This window comes from Seriola aureovittata, chromosome 19 (assembly GCF_021018895.1).
Source record: "Seriola aureovittata isolate HTS-2021-v1 ecotype China chromosome 19, ASM2101889v1, whole genome shotgun sequence".
Lineage (NCBI taxonomy): Eukaryota > Metazoa > Chordata > Actinopteri > Carangiformes > Carangidae > Seriola > Seriola aureovittata.
Genome location: NC_079382.1, coordinates 20,957,940 through 20,975,280, shown reverse-complemented (window position 1 = coordinate 20,975,280; position 17,341 = coordinate 20,957,940). Strand labels below are relative to the sequence as shown.

The window sequence follows — 17,341 nt, the reverse complement described above, 5'->3', positions numbered from 1 at the left end:
CTGCACATGGGAATAGTTGACAATGAGACAAAAATATCATCAGCCATATCCTTTTCATTTCTCTGTTGGCCAACATAGTATAACTACAGAAAACCAAATGGTTACTAAGCACAGCTCAGCAGTCATTCAGTAGTCACACGGCTTTGAAGCATTTGTTTTATTAGATATAAACAAGCCCCTTTGTTTTTGATAAACACTTGAAACAGTTTCCTGGAGGAATCAGTGCCCCATTGTTGAAAAAGATCTGTTGTCTATTATGTATAAAATCTGCAGCAGAGAAACAGATTTTCTCAAGTGATGAATTTCTGAAGTGGAAAGTTTTATTTACCAACTGACAATGCTGAGACACATCTGTTGTAAGTCTCCAGATCAACACAGTCTAGACGCTGGACTCTTCACCCTCAACGCCCCACATGCATCAACGTGCCTCCGAGCTGTGGGTGGAGTGTTGCTTCATCCACGCTGAATAAAATCATTATATAAACACTAATCAAAAATATTCCCTGGAAAAAAAACCAATCAGAGATCAGGACTGTTTTTTCCATCATCAACAGAATAGATTCATTTTCACAGCCCTTTAATGTTTATTATAATAACAATAATAATAATAATAATAATAATAATTTTGATTTGAAACAAACACTGATTTCTTGTTCTCCATCCAACTGTTGGAGTGAGGGGGGGTCCAGCTGTGCTGCGTGCAGAGCTGTGATGTAACAAAACCTTTGGCCTTCTGTTGACTTTGTGACTTTCATCACTGGCTTAACTCAGCTCGCCTCAAGCTCGTCCAAGTGAGTGAAATGAGAAGAATATCTTTCCATTCCTCTCCTCACAAAAATGCTGTGGGTTGTTTTGTTATGATTGAGCAGATAATCACTTCCAGATGTGCTCCATACGACTTCCTTTATAATGAAAAGTGACCTCTGTTGTCCGGCCTGGCCCAAACACTTGAGGGTGGAAGGGAAAGCTGATTTATTTAGTTTGTCTCCAGAAGAAACGAGACCTTATTGAGACAAACAGGCAGAGGCCCTGTTTGTATTTGAAACCTGCACTGATAAAACCTTAACCCCAGAAAGAAAGTGAAGTCTTTTTTTTTTTTAGCCTCTTTGAATGTGTTCAAATATGAAATACTGCCATCTGCTGGCCTTATAACTGCTTGGCTTATACACACAAACACACACACACTGTATATATACATACAAATGATTTTTGATCATTGGTAAAGTGTTTCATACTCAAACTTCTTGTTTTGTGCCCATTAAATCCCTCACATATCGACCTTTATATATTTGTGAAAAAGTAGTATGAATATTTACTCAAGTACAGTTTTAAGATACTTTTACTTCACTCAGGTGTCTTCATTTTCTGCTGCTTTCTGTCTCTACTTCACCACATTGCGGAGGGAAAGTGTACTTCCTACTGCCCCACATTTATCTGATTTTCAAATTAAGATTTTATATTAAAATACATTGTAAGCTTATAAATATATAGTGCATTAATAAAGATTAAACCAGTGTTTCACAACACTTTTGACCTGCCATGTTAATTTCTACCAGTTGTTAGCAGCTCCAAAAAAATAAAATAATCCAAATGACATTTACTATGTCAAAATTATGGGATTTAAGTTTTGACTTGCTATCTTTATTTGGTAGGTCGAAATTTTGAGTAGTATTTCTAACATTTTCTCTTTTCCCACTATGAACGTAAAATGGATAAATAGTCAAATACAGCAAAAAGCCTTTTCTGTAATTATATATTTTCGATTATCATATGATACATCCGCGGATCCAACCACATGGTGTCGCTGCTAATTTCCGTGTTCGCCTTTTCACTGTGAAATGACCCTCCTCACTCACCGTTGTGCGGTTTGAATAATCTTTATTGGTAGCGGTGTTCGGTAACTCGTCGAACATGGGGGCACGGGTCGTGCGTATGTTCAGAAATTTCAACCTAGAGAACCGGGTGTTCCGAGAAATCTCCAAGGAGAAGCCGCGGGCAGCGCCTCGACACGCGGTCAGCGATCCGCCCTCTGCCGCCGGCTCCGAAGGTGAGCGTCCCGAACCTCCGCGAACTTGTGTAACTGTCTCCTCTCAGGGGTCATGCCGGGTTCGCCGGTAAGACTCAGACGTGCAAATTAAGCTTTACAATGAAACCTCAGTTTCCCTGTTGATGAGCGCGTGTATGTATGTGTGTGTTTGTGTGTGTGTGTGTGTGTGTGTGTGTGTTTCAGCAGCGGAGACAGCGGTGGATCCAGTGAACCGGAGGAACGACCCTCTGCTGACCCTCCTCAAGTCGGTGTATGTGGAGTCTAAAGACCCGGCAGCAGCAGCAGCAGCAGCAGAGGTCGGACTGGGACTGTCTGTATTAATGTTTTGTAAATATGTTTTATTGATTGTGTTTTTGCATCAAAGCAACACACACATTCACAACAGCAGAAGAAAAAAACAAAAACAAAAATAAAATAAGAACAAATCAGACACATTCACAATCACAACCAGGTGAGAGACTCTGGACTTACACAAAAGTAAGAGAGAGCCCATAGTCAGGTGTTGCTTCCCATTCTCTGCGAAATACTTTCTCTTTGCAATGTAACATGTCAAATAATCCCAAGATACATATTCATGTATGATTTTTATGCCAGTGTGTTTTGGATGGAGCTTTATCTGTTATCCTCTTCTTGCACAGTACGTAAGCATCTTGCAGAGTTTCCTTTATTAGTTATCAGTAATTGAGGAATTTGATATCCCAAGCAACATGCATAGTGGGTCACACTCTGTAGTAATTGATAGGGTTTTATTAATTTAACTCCCTATAATCTGCCAAAACTGCTGAATCTTTCTGCAAGACCTCAGGCAATGTCTCTATTCTGCATTTGGGACATTGTGTGTATTGATGTCTTGGATAATGGATGATGCTTCATTCAGAATTATATGGATATCTAATTATGAGGCTGTAGAGATAATGTTAGTGTCTGTAGTCATTTCTAGTCCCTTTACTCAGACCTTTCCCTTAACAGTGTGTAACAGGAGCTGGTAGCTAACCCTCGTCGAGTCTGTAGGTGCAGCTGTCTGAAGCTGAGTCACGGCTTTTACATTGTGTGAATCTGACTATTTCAAATAAAGAAGAGACAAGTTTCCCCTGGGGAGAGATGCTCTGTACGTCCCAAATCCACAAACTGATTTCCTTATTCACTTGTATGCAAAACTCCAGATGGTTAGTTGAAAACCTGTTTCAAATAATGACGACACATAGGAACTAAAAGCAGTGATTTGAAGTGTGTGTAACGATGATGCAACAGTTTTCTGCTCTTTAAGCATCAGGATCCTCAATCTTGGCAGCCAGTGGTGAACAGTGTTATTTACAGTGTTGAGGAGGTGACTTTTGAAATGTAATAGGCTACAGATTACTAATTAAACCATCAAACCAACATGAGTGAATGTTCGACTTTACGTTTAGGAAATTTTGTGGATATCCAGCCATTAGTTTGTATTTTAGTATAAAAGAAATTCAGTCTTCACAGTCGAGTGTGTGTTGAACAAAAAGGGGTTTTTAAGTATTCTACACTCATTTCCTCATCCTTCATTTTCCAACAGGCATCCAAGGAAGTGACGGGGGCCAAAGAAGCAGAGCGCCGGCCGCTCAGGTTCAGTTTACCAGGGGACCCGTACGGCCTGGTGGAGCTCACGGACGTTCCCAAAGGCAAACTGACCATCGCTGAGGCTCTGAAGGCGCTCAGCAGCCACCAGCGGCAGCCAGGCGCCTGGACGCCGGAGAAGATCGCTCAGGAATATTCTCTTGACTTGAAAGACACCAAGGCTCTTGTGGAGTTCTTCATCCCCTTCCAGGTTCAGATCATACCGCCCAAGACTGACAGCACCAAGCAGATAAAGGCTTCGTAGGACTAGACTATCGGCGAATGGTAATAAGTGACAAAGTATCACCAGATCTATATCTATGTACGTCAATATATTGGCATTGGGAGAGATGATAAGGCAAGCATGGGGTTGGGAGCCAATGATGTTTTGAAGTCATGGGAGATTCATAAAGTTGATTTATTGATAATTGTTAAAAAAAAAAAAAAAAACTTGAAAATAATAAAATGAATAAATAATTATATTAAATTAAGCATCTGTATTCGAGAGGTCCAGAAAAAGTTGAGAAATCGTAGTTTTTTTTAAAGGGATTCGATAATATTTTGCGATATACACTAATAGGCTTCTCCTATAATAGTGACATGAAAACGGATGATGATGGATATTAATCTCGTGTTTGTGCGTTGAGTGTGGAGCTGGAGTGAGGATGTATGAAGCTTAATCTGTACACGTCACTATGACGCGTGGTGTTGGAGTGAGGTTGCCAGGTTTGGTACCAAGATGCCTGAACAGAAACCAAAACCTGCAAAACCTGAGGCCGGTACTACAAAGCTGGATCTTGCAGTTAGCGAGGTAACTTCAGATTTAACCCTGGGTACATCGCCATGGCAAGTAATTTGGAAGATCTCGTGGAGTGAACTCCTGTGAGGAATAAGGTCAAACTTGTCATATACGCCATAAAAAAGGACAAGCAACACATCAATTTAATGAAATACACACATGTAATTACAGTTGAACCTGATGGTGCCCTAATGGCGGAGCAGTGGTATTACAAGCCGAGCTTAGTGTAATGTTGAACGCAGGACTTTTATCACAGGGTAACAGTGTTTTCACATAGTGGTAGTACTACTCTTTATTTATAATGCCAGTAATTCTGCAAAATTTAACACACAGACTTAAGATTAATTGACCTCATCTCACTCTTGGAATGAAAGCAAAAAAACCCTTAAACTATTCCTTTACTGTGCAGAAGACTTTGGGTTATTATATGTGTATCAGCCTGCTCTTATGTTTCTCTGGGGGAAAAAAACCTCTTACAGATGAAATAAAATTTAAAAAAGCAAAACAACAATATCAACCAGTATCACAACTGAGATGTTAACCACTGAGATTTATGTTGAACAAATGTGAAATGTTTTCAGGCTCATGTGAAACAAACCTTAGACCTTATTGTAAATGAGCACACAGCTCATACAGTATACCTCCACCTTCACAAAGCAAGGATACAAGAACCAATGATTTTATTTTATTTTTTCAATCACCTGACAGAAAGAAAAGCAGCTCATATCAGAGGAGGTCTGTTCTTTCTGTTTTAATGCCGTTAACGTGAAAGGTGGGAAATGTATTTATTTATTTATATGGATCAGGAAGCAGCCTGTGAATAATGTGTTTAAACAACATGTACACTTATGAATAATACGACCGACCTTGTGACACTTGAACCAATTTGCTGCATATACGCACACTTTTTGAAAATAAAAGTATTTTGTCTTCTTATTTCATGTGTTATTGAGTCAGCCAAGAGTCTGACATGTGAGTATTTATGCTCTGTAACAAGTGTTATCAGTGTTGTGTTCAAATCGTATTAAAATAATTGTCATATCCCTGCCACACATTAAAAACCTCAGTAAACAATATGACAACAATGAGCTTACTTTTGCAATAACAAACCCCATTTGTCATCTTTACCACCTACAACAGAAACACGTGCCCATAAAAGTACTTCCTCCAGCCAAGCCACGCCTACTTTACCCACTTCGCCCTGTCTGTCAATTGGACGACGCTGAAAACGGGGCGTTCCCGAAGAAAAGTCCACTTTTGCCCGTGTAACTGGCTTCTCTGGGTGTCAGTTATCACTGAATACAAACCTGTGTTAAGATAGCCGGAGAGAGCGCGAGTGCTGCCGGAAGCTGCGCTGTTCTGCTTTCAGAATAAAGTTTCTGTTTTCTATACCTAAACAGAAACTGTGCAGAAATATCAAAATACTTTAGAGTATTAAATTTAAAAAAAAATAAGCTAGGCTACATAAAAATATTTTAATAATATGTTGGTGAATGTGGGCACAGGGTTTTTAATTTTTAATTATATCACTTTCTAGTAATTGTACACTCTAAAACCTAAATTCAATTATCCTTTAACTTTCCTAAATGTGATGCACGGTCTTCTTTGGTAAGGCAAATAGCAATAACGATTGCAGTCTTAGTTCAATAGCCATTCATGGTGATCATATTCTCAGAGTATTCATAAAAGTATCGATATATTTTATATATTTATTGAGTAGCTTAGTTTTAACCACATGTAGATTCCTGCTTTCATCGAATTAAGTAATTAATTGATTCATCTAGAGTCTACCCTTGACAGAAAGCCCACGGGTGGCCATTGATTTTATATTTTCCCATTCATAAATGTATGACATATGTAAGGGTGTTGTTGCCATATATATAAAAACCCATGGTAAAATTTGTATATGTACATATGTTAAGATATCTATAAGTAATTTTTCTATATATGTTAACATATTTAATGTATACATGTGAATATATTGAAACAACACACATGTAAAAATTATATATGCTTATACATATTTTCTTATTAATTTCACATTAATGTTAAACACATCTATCTATTTTATGACCATATATAATATCAACATATTGACAGGCTTTGGGATGGATGTATATGTAGGTTTGAGCTAAACATATAGCTACAGTATGTCAGTGTAAGTTTGTTTTATTTTATATGTATATATATATATATTTCATATATGGAAATTCAGTTCACATATATTACTTTTGAGTGTGGGTTAATATGTCTTATCTTTTTTCTGAAAGAACCGCATGAAAACATTTTTTAAGACAATTATTTTGAAAGTCCAGATAGGAAGTGGTATGTGTAAGCGTTGCGTCCTTGCCGCTGGTAGCCGACAGTGAGAGCAGTTTGCAACAGTGTAGGTATAATTTGGGCTACTTGCAGTAGAAAGCCCGATACATTTTGGTGCCGGAGGCTGCGTCGCTCACATCTGAATGAATCGGAGGGAAAAGAAACGCAGGAAAACTGGGGCTTCATGTTTACTCACTCCATAAATAACGTGGACAATCAGAGCCGCCTCTCTCCCGTGCTGCTCTCCGGGAAACAAAGCGAGACTAACCAAATGCGGATTTCACTTTTTTCTATGGCTTCGTTTGTGTAGGTGGCGGCGGCATCACCGGGTGTCGCACTGTTGATAAAACACACAGCCACAGGACTACATTTTGAAGAAAAAAAAAAAGCATCAGTGGCCTTCCTCCTCTTCTTCTTCTTCGGTAGAACAACTGTTTTTATGTTTTGACTACAGCGAGGAGGAGGAAGCATTTTTGAGTGGCGAGATGCAGCGTTTGGAGGACTGAGCCTCAACACTTCGCCCGCCCCTGAGCTCCAACATGGGAGAATGAAGCAGGTAATATCAATGGAGACCGTTTGAACCCGCTGACAACACAATTAAAACATCATTTATCGTGAATGCTTTTAGCTAAATTCCGACATTAAACCATGAAATATGTGCTCCTGGTTATTAACACCGACTGCCCCCGTCGCCCACAGAGATTTAAACTCTCCATGGACCCTCAGTTTGTCGTCTCAACCATTTTGGTCGAGGATGTTCAAATTACTGAATCCTCAACAAGCTAATTACACTGTCATATTTATAATGGCGAGCAGCGAAACTGCTGGGGGTTGCCCCCGAATTGCTCCTAGTTGGAGGTCGATGAAGTGAGGGCCTGGTCTGATTGAGGTGTAATTCTGTTTTGGCATTGATTTTGATTTTCACAACACTCTGGGTCAATTTTCACAACACCTCGGAGCTGGTCTCACAGATCTACCAGTCTTGCTGTTGAAGGGACGCGGGGATGGGATTTACCTTCTGAACAGAACCACCATCATGTGTCAAACATATGGCCACCAGCTTCTTAGGAAATATTTATAGTCAGAAGACTGCACTGATTTACACGTTTCTATGTATAACAACACATTACAAACTTAATACAAAAAATCTAAGCAACACAAATTAAAAACATACATAGACATTGAAGTGATGTTATTTAAACAAAGACATGATTTACCCCTTTATAAACAGCTGGATACCTTCCACCTAATGTTGATGTTTAAATCCCCCTGGAGCATTAATATGTTTTACTTTGAAAACCATCTGTCTGTGTGGTGTGAACTCCCTCCCACTTTTAAAATGTCCACAAGGTAATTTTTACAATTTCAAAAACATGATCTTTAAGTTGTTTTTAGTTTTTGTTGTTGTTTTTTCAAAGAGTTCACAAATAAGTCTTGACAATTTGACAAATTTATTTTCTATCAATTAAGTGGTACCGAGAATTAGGCTGCCTCTTTAAAAAAAAAAAAGAAAATTACTTTGAAAAAAGAAAGAAAAGTTAACGTGTAAACGCACATAGCCCATCTTAATGTATGAAATATAATGTTCTGTTCATTCGTGGCACTGCTGCTGATTTCACTTGAGTGAAAAGCTAACATCACTTTAGCGCATTTGCATTTTAAATAGTCCGCAAACAACCTTGCCTTTATCCACTTTTTTAAAATCCAAATTCGGCCTTCTCGTTGCTTCTCTAATGGTTTGGGGTTATGATTATCTACTCACCACGGCTTGCTAGTCAAGTCCATTTTGTGTTAAAAAGGGAACAACAATGGCCTCGTTTACTGACAAGGAAACAGGGCAGACAGACAGATGTGTATTCTACAAACACATTTCACTGGAGAAACAACCATGTCATGTTGCACTTTGCATCGAAACTAATAGAATATTAAAAAAGGAGTTTCACGATTAGTTATTGTTAGAGACAGTTGTTCAATATCTCTGCTTCCATGCGACTGTAGTCTCAGACTTAACACATTGTTATGGCAGATTTAATTGTCACTGTGTAACATTTTACAAATGCATTCCTTTTCACAGATACCACGTTACAGAATTTGATGCAATTATTCATCTCCATCAAATCTTACATTGTTTAACACGTAGAAATCATGTTATTTACAGACAGACGTGGGTAATTCTCTCACAGACACATTAAACAAACAAGGCACACTCTGACAGGTTGTTTTTGACATAAGCTAGTAAAATGTTTCCATGTGCACCATCAATGACACGATAGGCAGGAACCCTTTTTGTCCCCTGAGCATTCCTCCTAGCAATTCAAGGTTACAAGATGTGGCTGAAAAGCTCTCAGCCCATTCTCTCCACAATTCTCCGCTGCATAATCGCGTTGTCACACAGAGTATTTGAACAATTCCCAGTCTTTCAATCACCAAGTGCCCGATCATCCATTTTACTGCAGGTTTAGTTGATTGCTCTGAGGCCTAAGTGGCTATTTTAATTAATTTTTTTTTTTTTTAGGTCATGTTGCCCCTGAAGCAAGGGAAAGAGATGTGTATTGCCATCCCTGTTATGGCAGACTGCTGCAGAGAATGCTTAGAATTGTGATCCACAAATCCCCATGTGTGTGTGTATGTGAGGTGAATGAAGCAGGAAGTGGGCTAAAATTAAATCCCCCATTTCTTATTCGCTCTCATTCACTGTAGTCTTCATTGTGATGAAGCAATGGGTAATTGCAGCAGACAATACAATTGTCATCAGCATATGAATAAAAGCAAAGTCTTCGCAGCTTTGTTGCTGCCAGCCTGTTTATCTCATTACTACAGCTTTTTCTCTCTTGACTGTCTTGCTGACATGTGATAACACTATCTGCTGAATAGCTGCATATCCAGGTATCAAAGCAGATGCCAACCTGTGTTTTTCACGAATTAATAAATCGACTTCATTTGTGTGGAAATGAATTTTTTTTAAGTACTTTTCCACGACACGTTTATTATTTGACATTTCTGGCTTAGTCATCGTCAGTGATACCAGGCAGTCTGAAATAAACAGCGTCCTGTGTTTATATAAGTGATAAGGGTTTTTATTGCACTATTTGACTTGTCCCCAGAACACTGGCTGTTGCGTACTGGTGGAGGGTAAGAGAAACACTTAAACGTGATTTCATTTCACCATTCAGGCAAAAAGATTGTTTTTATTTTCTACTTTTGTTCGTATTCTACTTCAACATTTTGGGAAATACACATATTCCCTTGTTTCTGAGCTAAAATGAAAAGATTAATAGCAGTCTCATGTCTGTGTCACATAGAAATAACTGTGTGGTTTTCACCTTTCAGTTTGTGTGTGGATTAAAGACATGAATAATGAAGTGTTTATAAGTCGGCTTTATAGGAGAAGGTAGGTGTACGTTTGAACTGTGGCGAGAGTCAGGCTTGTTATTTCTGTCTTTTACCAGTCTTTATGCAAAGCTAGGCTAACCATGTCCACAGACACGGACGTGCTTCTATTCATACTACAGTCCACGGACACATAGATGCACACACATGAAGGCAACCTCCTGACAGCGAGCAGTGCTCCTTTGTTTATTGTACTTGGCTTAGCAACATGAAAAAGTAACAAAAGAAAGGACAAGTGTGTGAGTGAGCGCTTAAAAAGGATAGGACCGTGGATGGGATATAAACAGTACGAGCATCTGGTTTACTTGTCTGGTGCATGCGCAGTCGGCGTGCTTGCAGTGTGGACAGTCGACACAGACTCAGGTTTTAGGCTGCACACGGAAACCAGGAATCGGCCTTCAGTGCACAAGACACAAGATTGGTAATGATATTTTCATCTGACTCTCAGAAAGAAGGTGACATGTTTCCCAAAATGCTGAACTATTCCTTCAGCTTAATTGTCTTTGAATGTGTGTAGCATTCAAGTTTACTTCGAATTTTTGACTAACTTGGTGAGGTCATCAGGTTCACGTCTTCTTATATAGGGTTGTGGAGAAGTCTGCAAAAAATGAAGGGAAGACTTTAGTGTGCAGGTTCCAAGCTTCATTTGATCTTTAATCATAACACTGAAATTGAATTTGTTAATGCTTTGATACATACCAAATTGTTGAACAAATTGTAATTAGCTTCTGTTAAATGATGGGCAGTAGTTTGCATGTAAATCAGTTGGACATTGCAACAATGCATATTAAAAGACTGAAAACACTTCTGGCATCTAAACAACTGTTTAGGGTCGCTCGTCCGTCCGTCCTTCCCATTCTTGTGAACGCGATATCTCAGGAACACCTTGAGGGAATTTCTTGAAATTTGGCAAAAACTTTCACTTGGACTCAAGGATAAACTCTTGAGAATTTGGTGGTCAAAGGTAATGGTCACTGCGACATCACATGTTTTTGATCGTAACTCAAGAATTCATACGCCAAGTATGACAATATTTTACGCAAATGTCTAAAATGGATGTAGTGATGACGTTTTATATATCCAAAAGGTGAAAGGTCAACATCACTGTGACATCATAATGTTCTGCAAATACAGTATTAAATTCCTTCAATGTCTTGACAGACATGAATTTAAACTGTACCTTGAGTGGTTGGCAGAAGCATACGACTGTGAGGCGCTGATTCTAGTTTTGTGTCAGGACCAATAATTTGTCTCATCGTGGCAGACAGCGCAGGTTTGAGAGCGATCATGGTAGAGTGATATAATCAGGGAGGTGCAGGCATATAACTCTTGTGTGGGTTACATCTGACTGTCATTACATCTCCACGGGGAATTCTGATGGAAGTAATGCTCGTTTGATCTGCTGTGATAATGCCGCTTCACATACCTTACTCTTTTTTTCTTTTTGTTAAATTTCCTCAGCATTCACTATGTTTTTGTGTATGTCTTAGGTTCTCGCAGCCATGAAGACACCGTGTTGCGTTGAGCTGGGAATACCTGCATCCACGGCATCATGTTCAGAGTGAGCTCACCAACAACAATGCCTGCTCACCCAGGGGAAGAATGGTTCACTCCAATACGGTTCCCCTTCCAGAGGCAAGGGACATTGACGCCAGTCTCTGCTGCCTCTTTACGGGGCTGCTGAACCTTTCCAAGAGGCCGGCAATGGAGAACATCTCCATGGCGAACGTTTCCCTGGGCTCCCGTTCACCCCCGGAGCCAGTCACAGCGACAGCGGAGGCCCCGGAGAGCCTGCAGGGTGTCAGCCTACCTCTGCAGGTCTTCTTCTGCTTCGTCATGGTTGCCATCCTGCTGGTGGCCCTGTTGGGAAATGTGGTAGTGTGTCTGATGGTTTACCAGAGATCTGCCATGCGCTCAGCCATCAACATCCTCCTGGCAAGCCTGGCGTTTGCAGACATGATGCTGGCCATCCTGAACATGCCCTTCGCTCTGGTTACTGTCGTGACCACCAACTGGATTTTTGGAGACCTTTTCTGTCGAGTGTCAGCCATGCTCTTTTGGTTCTTTGTGATGGAAGGCGTGGCTGTACTGCTTATAATAAGCATAGATCGCTTTCTCATTATTGTCCAGAAGCAAGATAAGCTGAGCCCACAGAGAGCTAAAGTGCTTATAGTGGTCACATGGGGACTGTCTTTCATTTTCTCGTTCCCCCTGGCTGTAGGTTCCCCTGCCCTTCAGATCCCTCCTAGGGCCCCTCAGTGTGTGTTTGGATACAGCATTGAGCCCGGCTACCATGCCTATGTATTGATCCTAATGCTAGTCTTCTTCTTCATGCCTTTCATGGTCATGCTGTACACGTTCATGGGGATCCTGAACACCATCCGCCACAACGCCATCCGCATCCACAGCCACCCGGACAGCATCTGTCTGAGCCAGGCCAGCAAACTGGGCCTGCTGAGCCTCCAGAGGCCCTTCCAAATGAACATAGACATGAGCTTTAAGACCCGTGCCTTCACCACCATCCTCATCCTCTTCTCCGTGTTTACAGTGTGCTGGGCACCTTTCACTGCGTACAGTCTGGTCACTACCTTTAGCGATGGGTTCTACCATAAAGACAGCTTTTTTCAAATCAGCACATGGGTCCTGTGGTTGTGCTACCTCAAGTCAGCCCTCAACCCTCTCATTTACTACTGGCGGATCAAGAAGTTCCGCGACGCCTGCCTTGACCTGATGCCCAAGTACTTCAAGTTTCTTCCTCAGCTGCCGGGAAACACGAAGAGGCGCATACAGCCGAGCGCAGTGTATGTGTGCGGAGAGCATCGCTCTGTGGTTTAAAGGAAAAATCCACCCTCAAACATTTAAACACTGTTTTACAAAAAAAAAAAAAGAAGATCTTTACATAACGTACTGTTTTGCTGTATGGTGGTATACTTCTCTTAGCAGGTGTTCAGACTGAAAGTAGCACTGCAAAAAAAAGAAAAGAAAAAAGCCAAGGGGCAGTGTTGATGTGGGCGTGTTGCTGCAGGGTCCACTTTAAAGATGAAATACAACCCAGAAAGTCCAGTTTGAGTCAATCATCCCTCAGTTTTAAAGCTGATCAGTTGCCAAAACACTGCACAGTGGTTTCTAATACAAGATACTACCAGGATTTTACAGCTTTGTTTCAGGGCTGGGTTTTGGTCGATGCTAGTTCTGTTACAATAATACTACTACTACCAGACACGGTAACTTTTTGATACCTTTGAGGAGTGTACACGTTATTTATAACAAAAGAAGCCAAAATGTTGGTAAATGTTAAATCTGAACCAGTAACTATCCGACTGGGATCAAATATTGAAAAACTCAGTCTACTTCCTAACCTTTTCTAGAACTTTTAGTGTATCCCTCGGCCATCTTCAGTGAACGGAATTTGCTCAGGTGTAATCACGTGACCTATGAATTGAGCTTCTGTCGTGTGATAACAAGTGGTTGTATATGGCGGGGAGACTGTGACCCCTGTCTCTGTTCAGGCTTTGGGATATGGTCGAAAGTAAACATTAAGGTTAGAGTATGTAATTACTGATGTTTTCTCTCCATACTCAAGGTACAATTTGATCAAAGAACAAGAAAACAACATTACGAGTCTGACCAGACTTGATGGTTTTTTCATATAGTCGGCACTGAAAGGTATTGAGGTTCATTACCTGGTCCTACACTGGAAAGTTAACACAACAACAATCATCCTCTCCATCGTCTTGACAGGGTTAGGGAATCTACAATGTGTGGTACATATTTCGATTGGAGGATATTGAATTGCGGCAAAAGTTGAGCCATGGTCAACCTTTTTGCATTTATTTTTTGTTTTTGATGAAACTCTCAGCATAGGAAGCCCCACAGCATTTATGCAGTGCTAATGTCTGACTTAACCACTTTGCACTGAGGTTCAGAAACCGTCAGGATGCCTGTTAAGATTCTCAGTAGGTAATGGAAAAATATCTTAACGGGTCAAAGGCGACTGGACTCACCGTGTAGGAGACGTTTCCAATCAAAGCTGCTTCACTACCATCATCAGCTGTGATGATGACCCGGTGAAACCCAAAGTTTTCTTTTCTCTCATTGTGGTCCAGTGAGGTTTAGCTGTACTAAAATGCTCCATTTTATATAATATGCAGTTATGTAGAATCACTTCTCCTAGATATCTGATTGGGCTGGTAAGTATCTGCTTTTTACTAGACTACACTTGAAGTCCAGTTGCCTTCGAGTCTGTGAAGAGTCTCGGTCGCTTAGGTCATCGTTTATCAAGACGTACCAACTCAAAAGCAACGGTGCTGACTGTTTTGCCTCAGTCTAAAATAGCAGACCAAACAACAAGCGCATTTGTGTTTGCTTTAGTTGGTTTACTGGTTGGTAAACAACCATACAGGGTAAAATATATTGCAGAAGAGTCAGAAGCCCCTTTTACACAGAGATCCTGTTGTATTGCTGTTAAGAAGACCCCTCATTATGTCGGCTTTGCTTGTTTATACCGACCCAAACAAGTCTGACATGATGCCACCCGTGTGTGTGATTATTATTTTTATTTTTTTTTAGATAGCAGGTGTGACATGTAATGCAACAGCTTCAGCATCCTGTCCCGCCATACTGACTCTGAACCTTTTTACATAGACGTCGATCCGGCTGTTTGACTACCTCCGCTGCCGGCTTAAAGGCAGAACAACAACAGAACGACGAGGGGGGAATAAAGGCACAGCGTTCCCGCCTTGAACAGGCCGTGTAAAAGGGGTTAGAGATGCTCATCTCCACCAACAGCATAATTAATCTGCAATTAATCTTCAATTAAAGGGCTGGGTAGCGCCAATACAATACCTTCTTGCTACCAATACCACAATAATTACTTTTTCAAATGTAAGTTCTCAAATCTGTAAACACAATACAGTCTGAAATTATTATTATTATTGACATCAGGAACTATCTTTTTATAGAGTGAGTCAAAGAGATAATTATAGTATTAAATATTTATTTATTTTGGAATGAAAAGTATTTAAATTGGATACTCAGCCCTACTCAGTAGACCAGAGAATACAACCATGGATACACTTGCTCTCTTTCTGTTATGCTATCACTCTAGCTATGGCTCTTTTCCCGCCTACACAACCCACAGTACACACTTCTTTTGTGATGGTGATACAATGGCATTCTGGGTAATGAAAGGAGCCTTTTAAGTGAAGTTGTCGACTGAAGGAAATCACAAAAGTAAATTAAAACACTTTATAACTGCTGAAATGCACTGAACGGCACATACCGTGTGAGGGTATGCACAGATTGATTTTTCCTTTTTAATATTGTGCTAAGAAACCAGGCGCTGCTGGGTTTGACTTGACCATATGTCTTTTTCTTGCCACTGGAGTCATGAGTTGTCGGGGGGGGGGCAATTTGTTTTAGCTGCGTGGAAGTTGTTTTACAAGGCATGTAAATTAACGGCTTCAATGGAATTTGAATGTGGTCCGAAAAGTGGCCGTGACACATTTTTGAACGTGTGTTTCAATTTAAATGTTTTGGATATGCCTATTAATTAGTCCATTTGCCAGTCAGAATGCTGCTATATCTGGTGAAAATGTGCAATTTCAGTGTACTGTACTGTTGAATGTAATAAAGAAAATAGACATTTCTTACCTTGGTAACCTGTCTTCAGTGGGGTTTTTGTTTGTCTGTGTTGTAGATCAATCAGACGATGTAGACTATACCAGGAGACACCCTCCCAATGTCCAGTTGGGGCTACCTGCTGTTACTTTCATCTGACTTTCATCTTCTACAGCTGTTGCTCTTTGGTTTAACTTTATTCAAGTACCGGAGTTAATTTGTTACCATACAAAAAAAATAAAAATCCACCTCCCATTGTTACTATTTTCCATAATATGCCACTGCAACACTCTTGTTAAAGTCATCTTTCAAACATTTTAGTTGTATCTCTGCTGTCTAAAACAAAGTGTTCATGTATGGAAGGTAAAAACAGAAATATTCGCATTCGCAATATATCGATTAATTTCAGCTCAACAGAGAGTTCCTCCTGCCATACTTATAAAGTTTTAGATTTTTTTTTGTCCAGTCTTTGAATATCAAATTCCATTCACCTCTATTTAATCAAGATGGAGACTGAAGTCTTAAGACACTGATATCTGCAAACCTGGACAAATAAAAACATGTACTGGAATAGATACCACTAGCTTTATGAGTTGTAAGCTTCATGGCCTCACCAATATTTAATGATTGAATGGACGAATGTCCTTCTGAGGTGTGACCGCTGCAACATAGAAGGAAAAGCCCAGGTTATTTAATAAAATGAATAATGGCTCTATTCTATTTAAGTGTCCCAGTAAGCCATGGCAGTGTGGTAACGAACCAGCATGAAAGATAAATTCATGTTGTTAAAGAGATGTTTTGTGCTTCCTTTCAAAGCTTACTACAATGAAGTGTTGAGGTAAGTAATACAGCTGAAACAGCTTCTCAAAGTCTGGACAAAGAAAGTTGTTTTGCAGATGCTATTACAACCTGTTGGATTCATAGACTCTTATATTTTTATTTATTATATAACCAAGCAATGATTACAATGATTAAATACACATGTACCTGATGCAAATCGTCAACTGTGAATCTAATTTTTGATTCATTTTGCTGTGGGGTGTAATAACATATGAAATACCCTGTGCATTTAAAAACATCATTATATATGTATGGCATCACATTTGGGACCCCGGTGTTTATGTGATACCTCCGTGCAAGCTCTGCGTTAATTATCCTCCTCCCAATGCATCACCTGTGTCTCCTCTTTTCCCCTCAGGGACTCCACTTCCTGTCACTGTCTCTGCTGAATGCTTTTGTGAGGGCGACAAACGCCTGTTGTGTGTTTATGCATTACTCCTCCATACGATGATTTTCCCCCCAAAGCCTTCTCTCACTTTGACCATACCTGTCAGTCATACTCTGCAGTGCAGTCAACAGCATGTTGTGCAATGCACTGATAATAGAGAGCTGTATTAGCTGCTGCGTGTTACAACCAGCCTCTAGTCTGTTTATAGTCTCACTGTTTTGTTTTGTTTTTTGTGCAGGATGCTCAGGTAGCTCAGAACTTTGCCAACGATGTCTTGCAAAAGAGGTGTTGAAAAAGTATTCTGTATTTTCGAGCCCGTATTACCAGCTGGGCAAAGTGGGCAACTGCCCAT

General features: G+C 40.1%; 2 protein-coding genes across 5 annotated transcripts; both read left to right on the top strand.

Moving 5' to 3' along the window:
* The first annotated feature begins 1,855 nt into the window (after positions 1-1,855).
* On the top strand, positions 1,856-5,509 carry ndufaf4 (NADH:ubiquinone oxidoreductase complex assembly factor 4). 4 transcript variants are annotated; one of them, XM_056404533.1, is made up of 3 exons: positions 1,856-2,047; positions 2,231-2,332; positions 3,592-5,509. In XM_056404533.1, exons 1-3 carry the CDS (start codon positions 1,912-1,914, stop codon positions 3,897-3,899), a joined length of 546 nt encoding a protein of 181 aa, XP_056260508.1. In that variant the 5' UTR covers positions 1,856-1,911; the 3' UTR covers positions 3,900-5,509. The 4 variants fall into 4 exon arrangements, with proteins under 4 accessions (XP_056260508.1, XP_056260506.1, XP_056260509.1 ...); XM_056404531.1 differs by having other exon boundaries at positions 1,857-2,047; positions 2,231-2,343; positions 3,594-5,509; XM_056404534.1 differs by having other exon boundaries at positions 1,859-2,047; positions 2,234-2,332.
* A 1,265-nt stretch (positions 5,510-6,774) lies between these two features.
* gpr63 (G protein-coupled receptor 63) lies at positions 6,775-15,802 on the top strand. Its single transcript, XM_056363530.1, has 2 exons — positions 6,775-7,308; positions 11,633-15,802. The coding sequence occupies exon 2, from the start codon at positions 11,745-11,747 to the stop codon at positions 12,975-12,977; it is 1,233 nt and encodes a 410-aa protein (XP_056219505.1). The 5' UTR covers positions 6,775-7,308; positions 11,633-11,744; the 3' UTR covers positions 12,978-15,802.
* Positions 15,803-17,341: the final 1,539 nt, after the last annotated feature.

Excerpts from the sequence above, each read along its gene's own strand:
- ndufaf4 (XM_056404531.1), top strand. The coding sequence starts at position 1,912 with ATGGGGGCACGGGTCGTGCGTATGTTCAGAAATTTCAACCTAGAGAAC. Across the intron at positions 2,048-2,230 it reads CTCTGCCGCCGGCTCCGAAG|CAGCGGAGACAGCGGTGGAT; the intron begins GTGAGCGTCCCG and ends TGTGTGTTTCAG. Across the intron at positions 2,344-3,593 it reads CAGCAGCAGCAGCAGCAGAG|GCATCCAAGGAAGTGACGGG; the intron begins GTCGGACTGGGA and ends ATTTTCCAACAG.
- gpr63 (XM_056363530.1), top strand. The coding sequence starts at position 11,745 with ATGGTTCACTCCAATACGGTTCCCCTTCCAGAGGCAAGGGACATTGAC.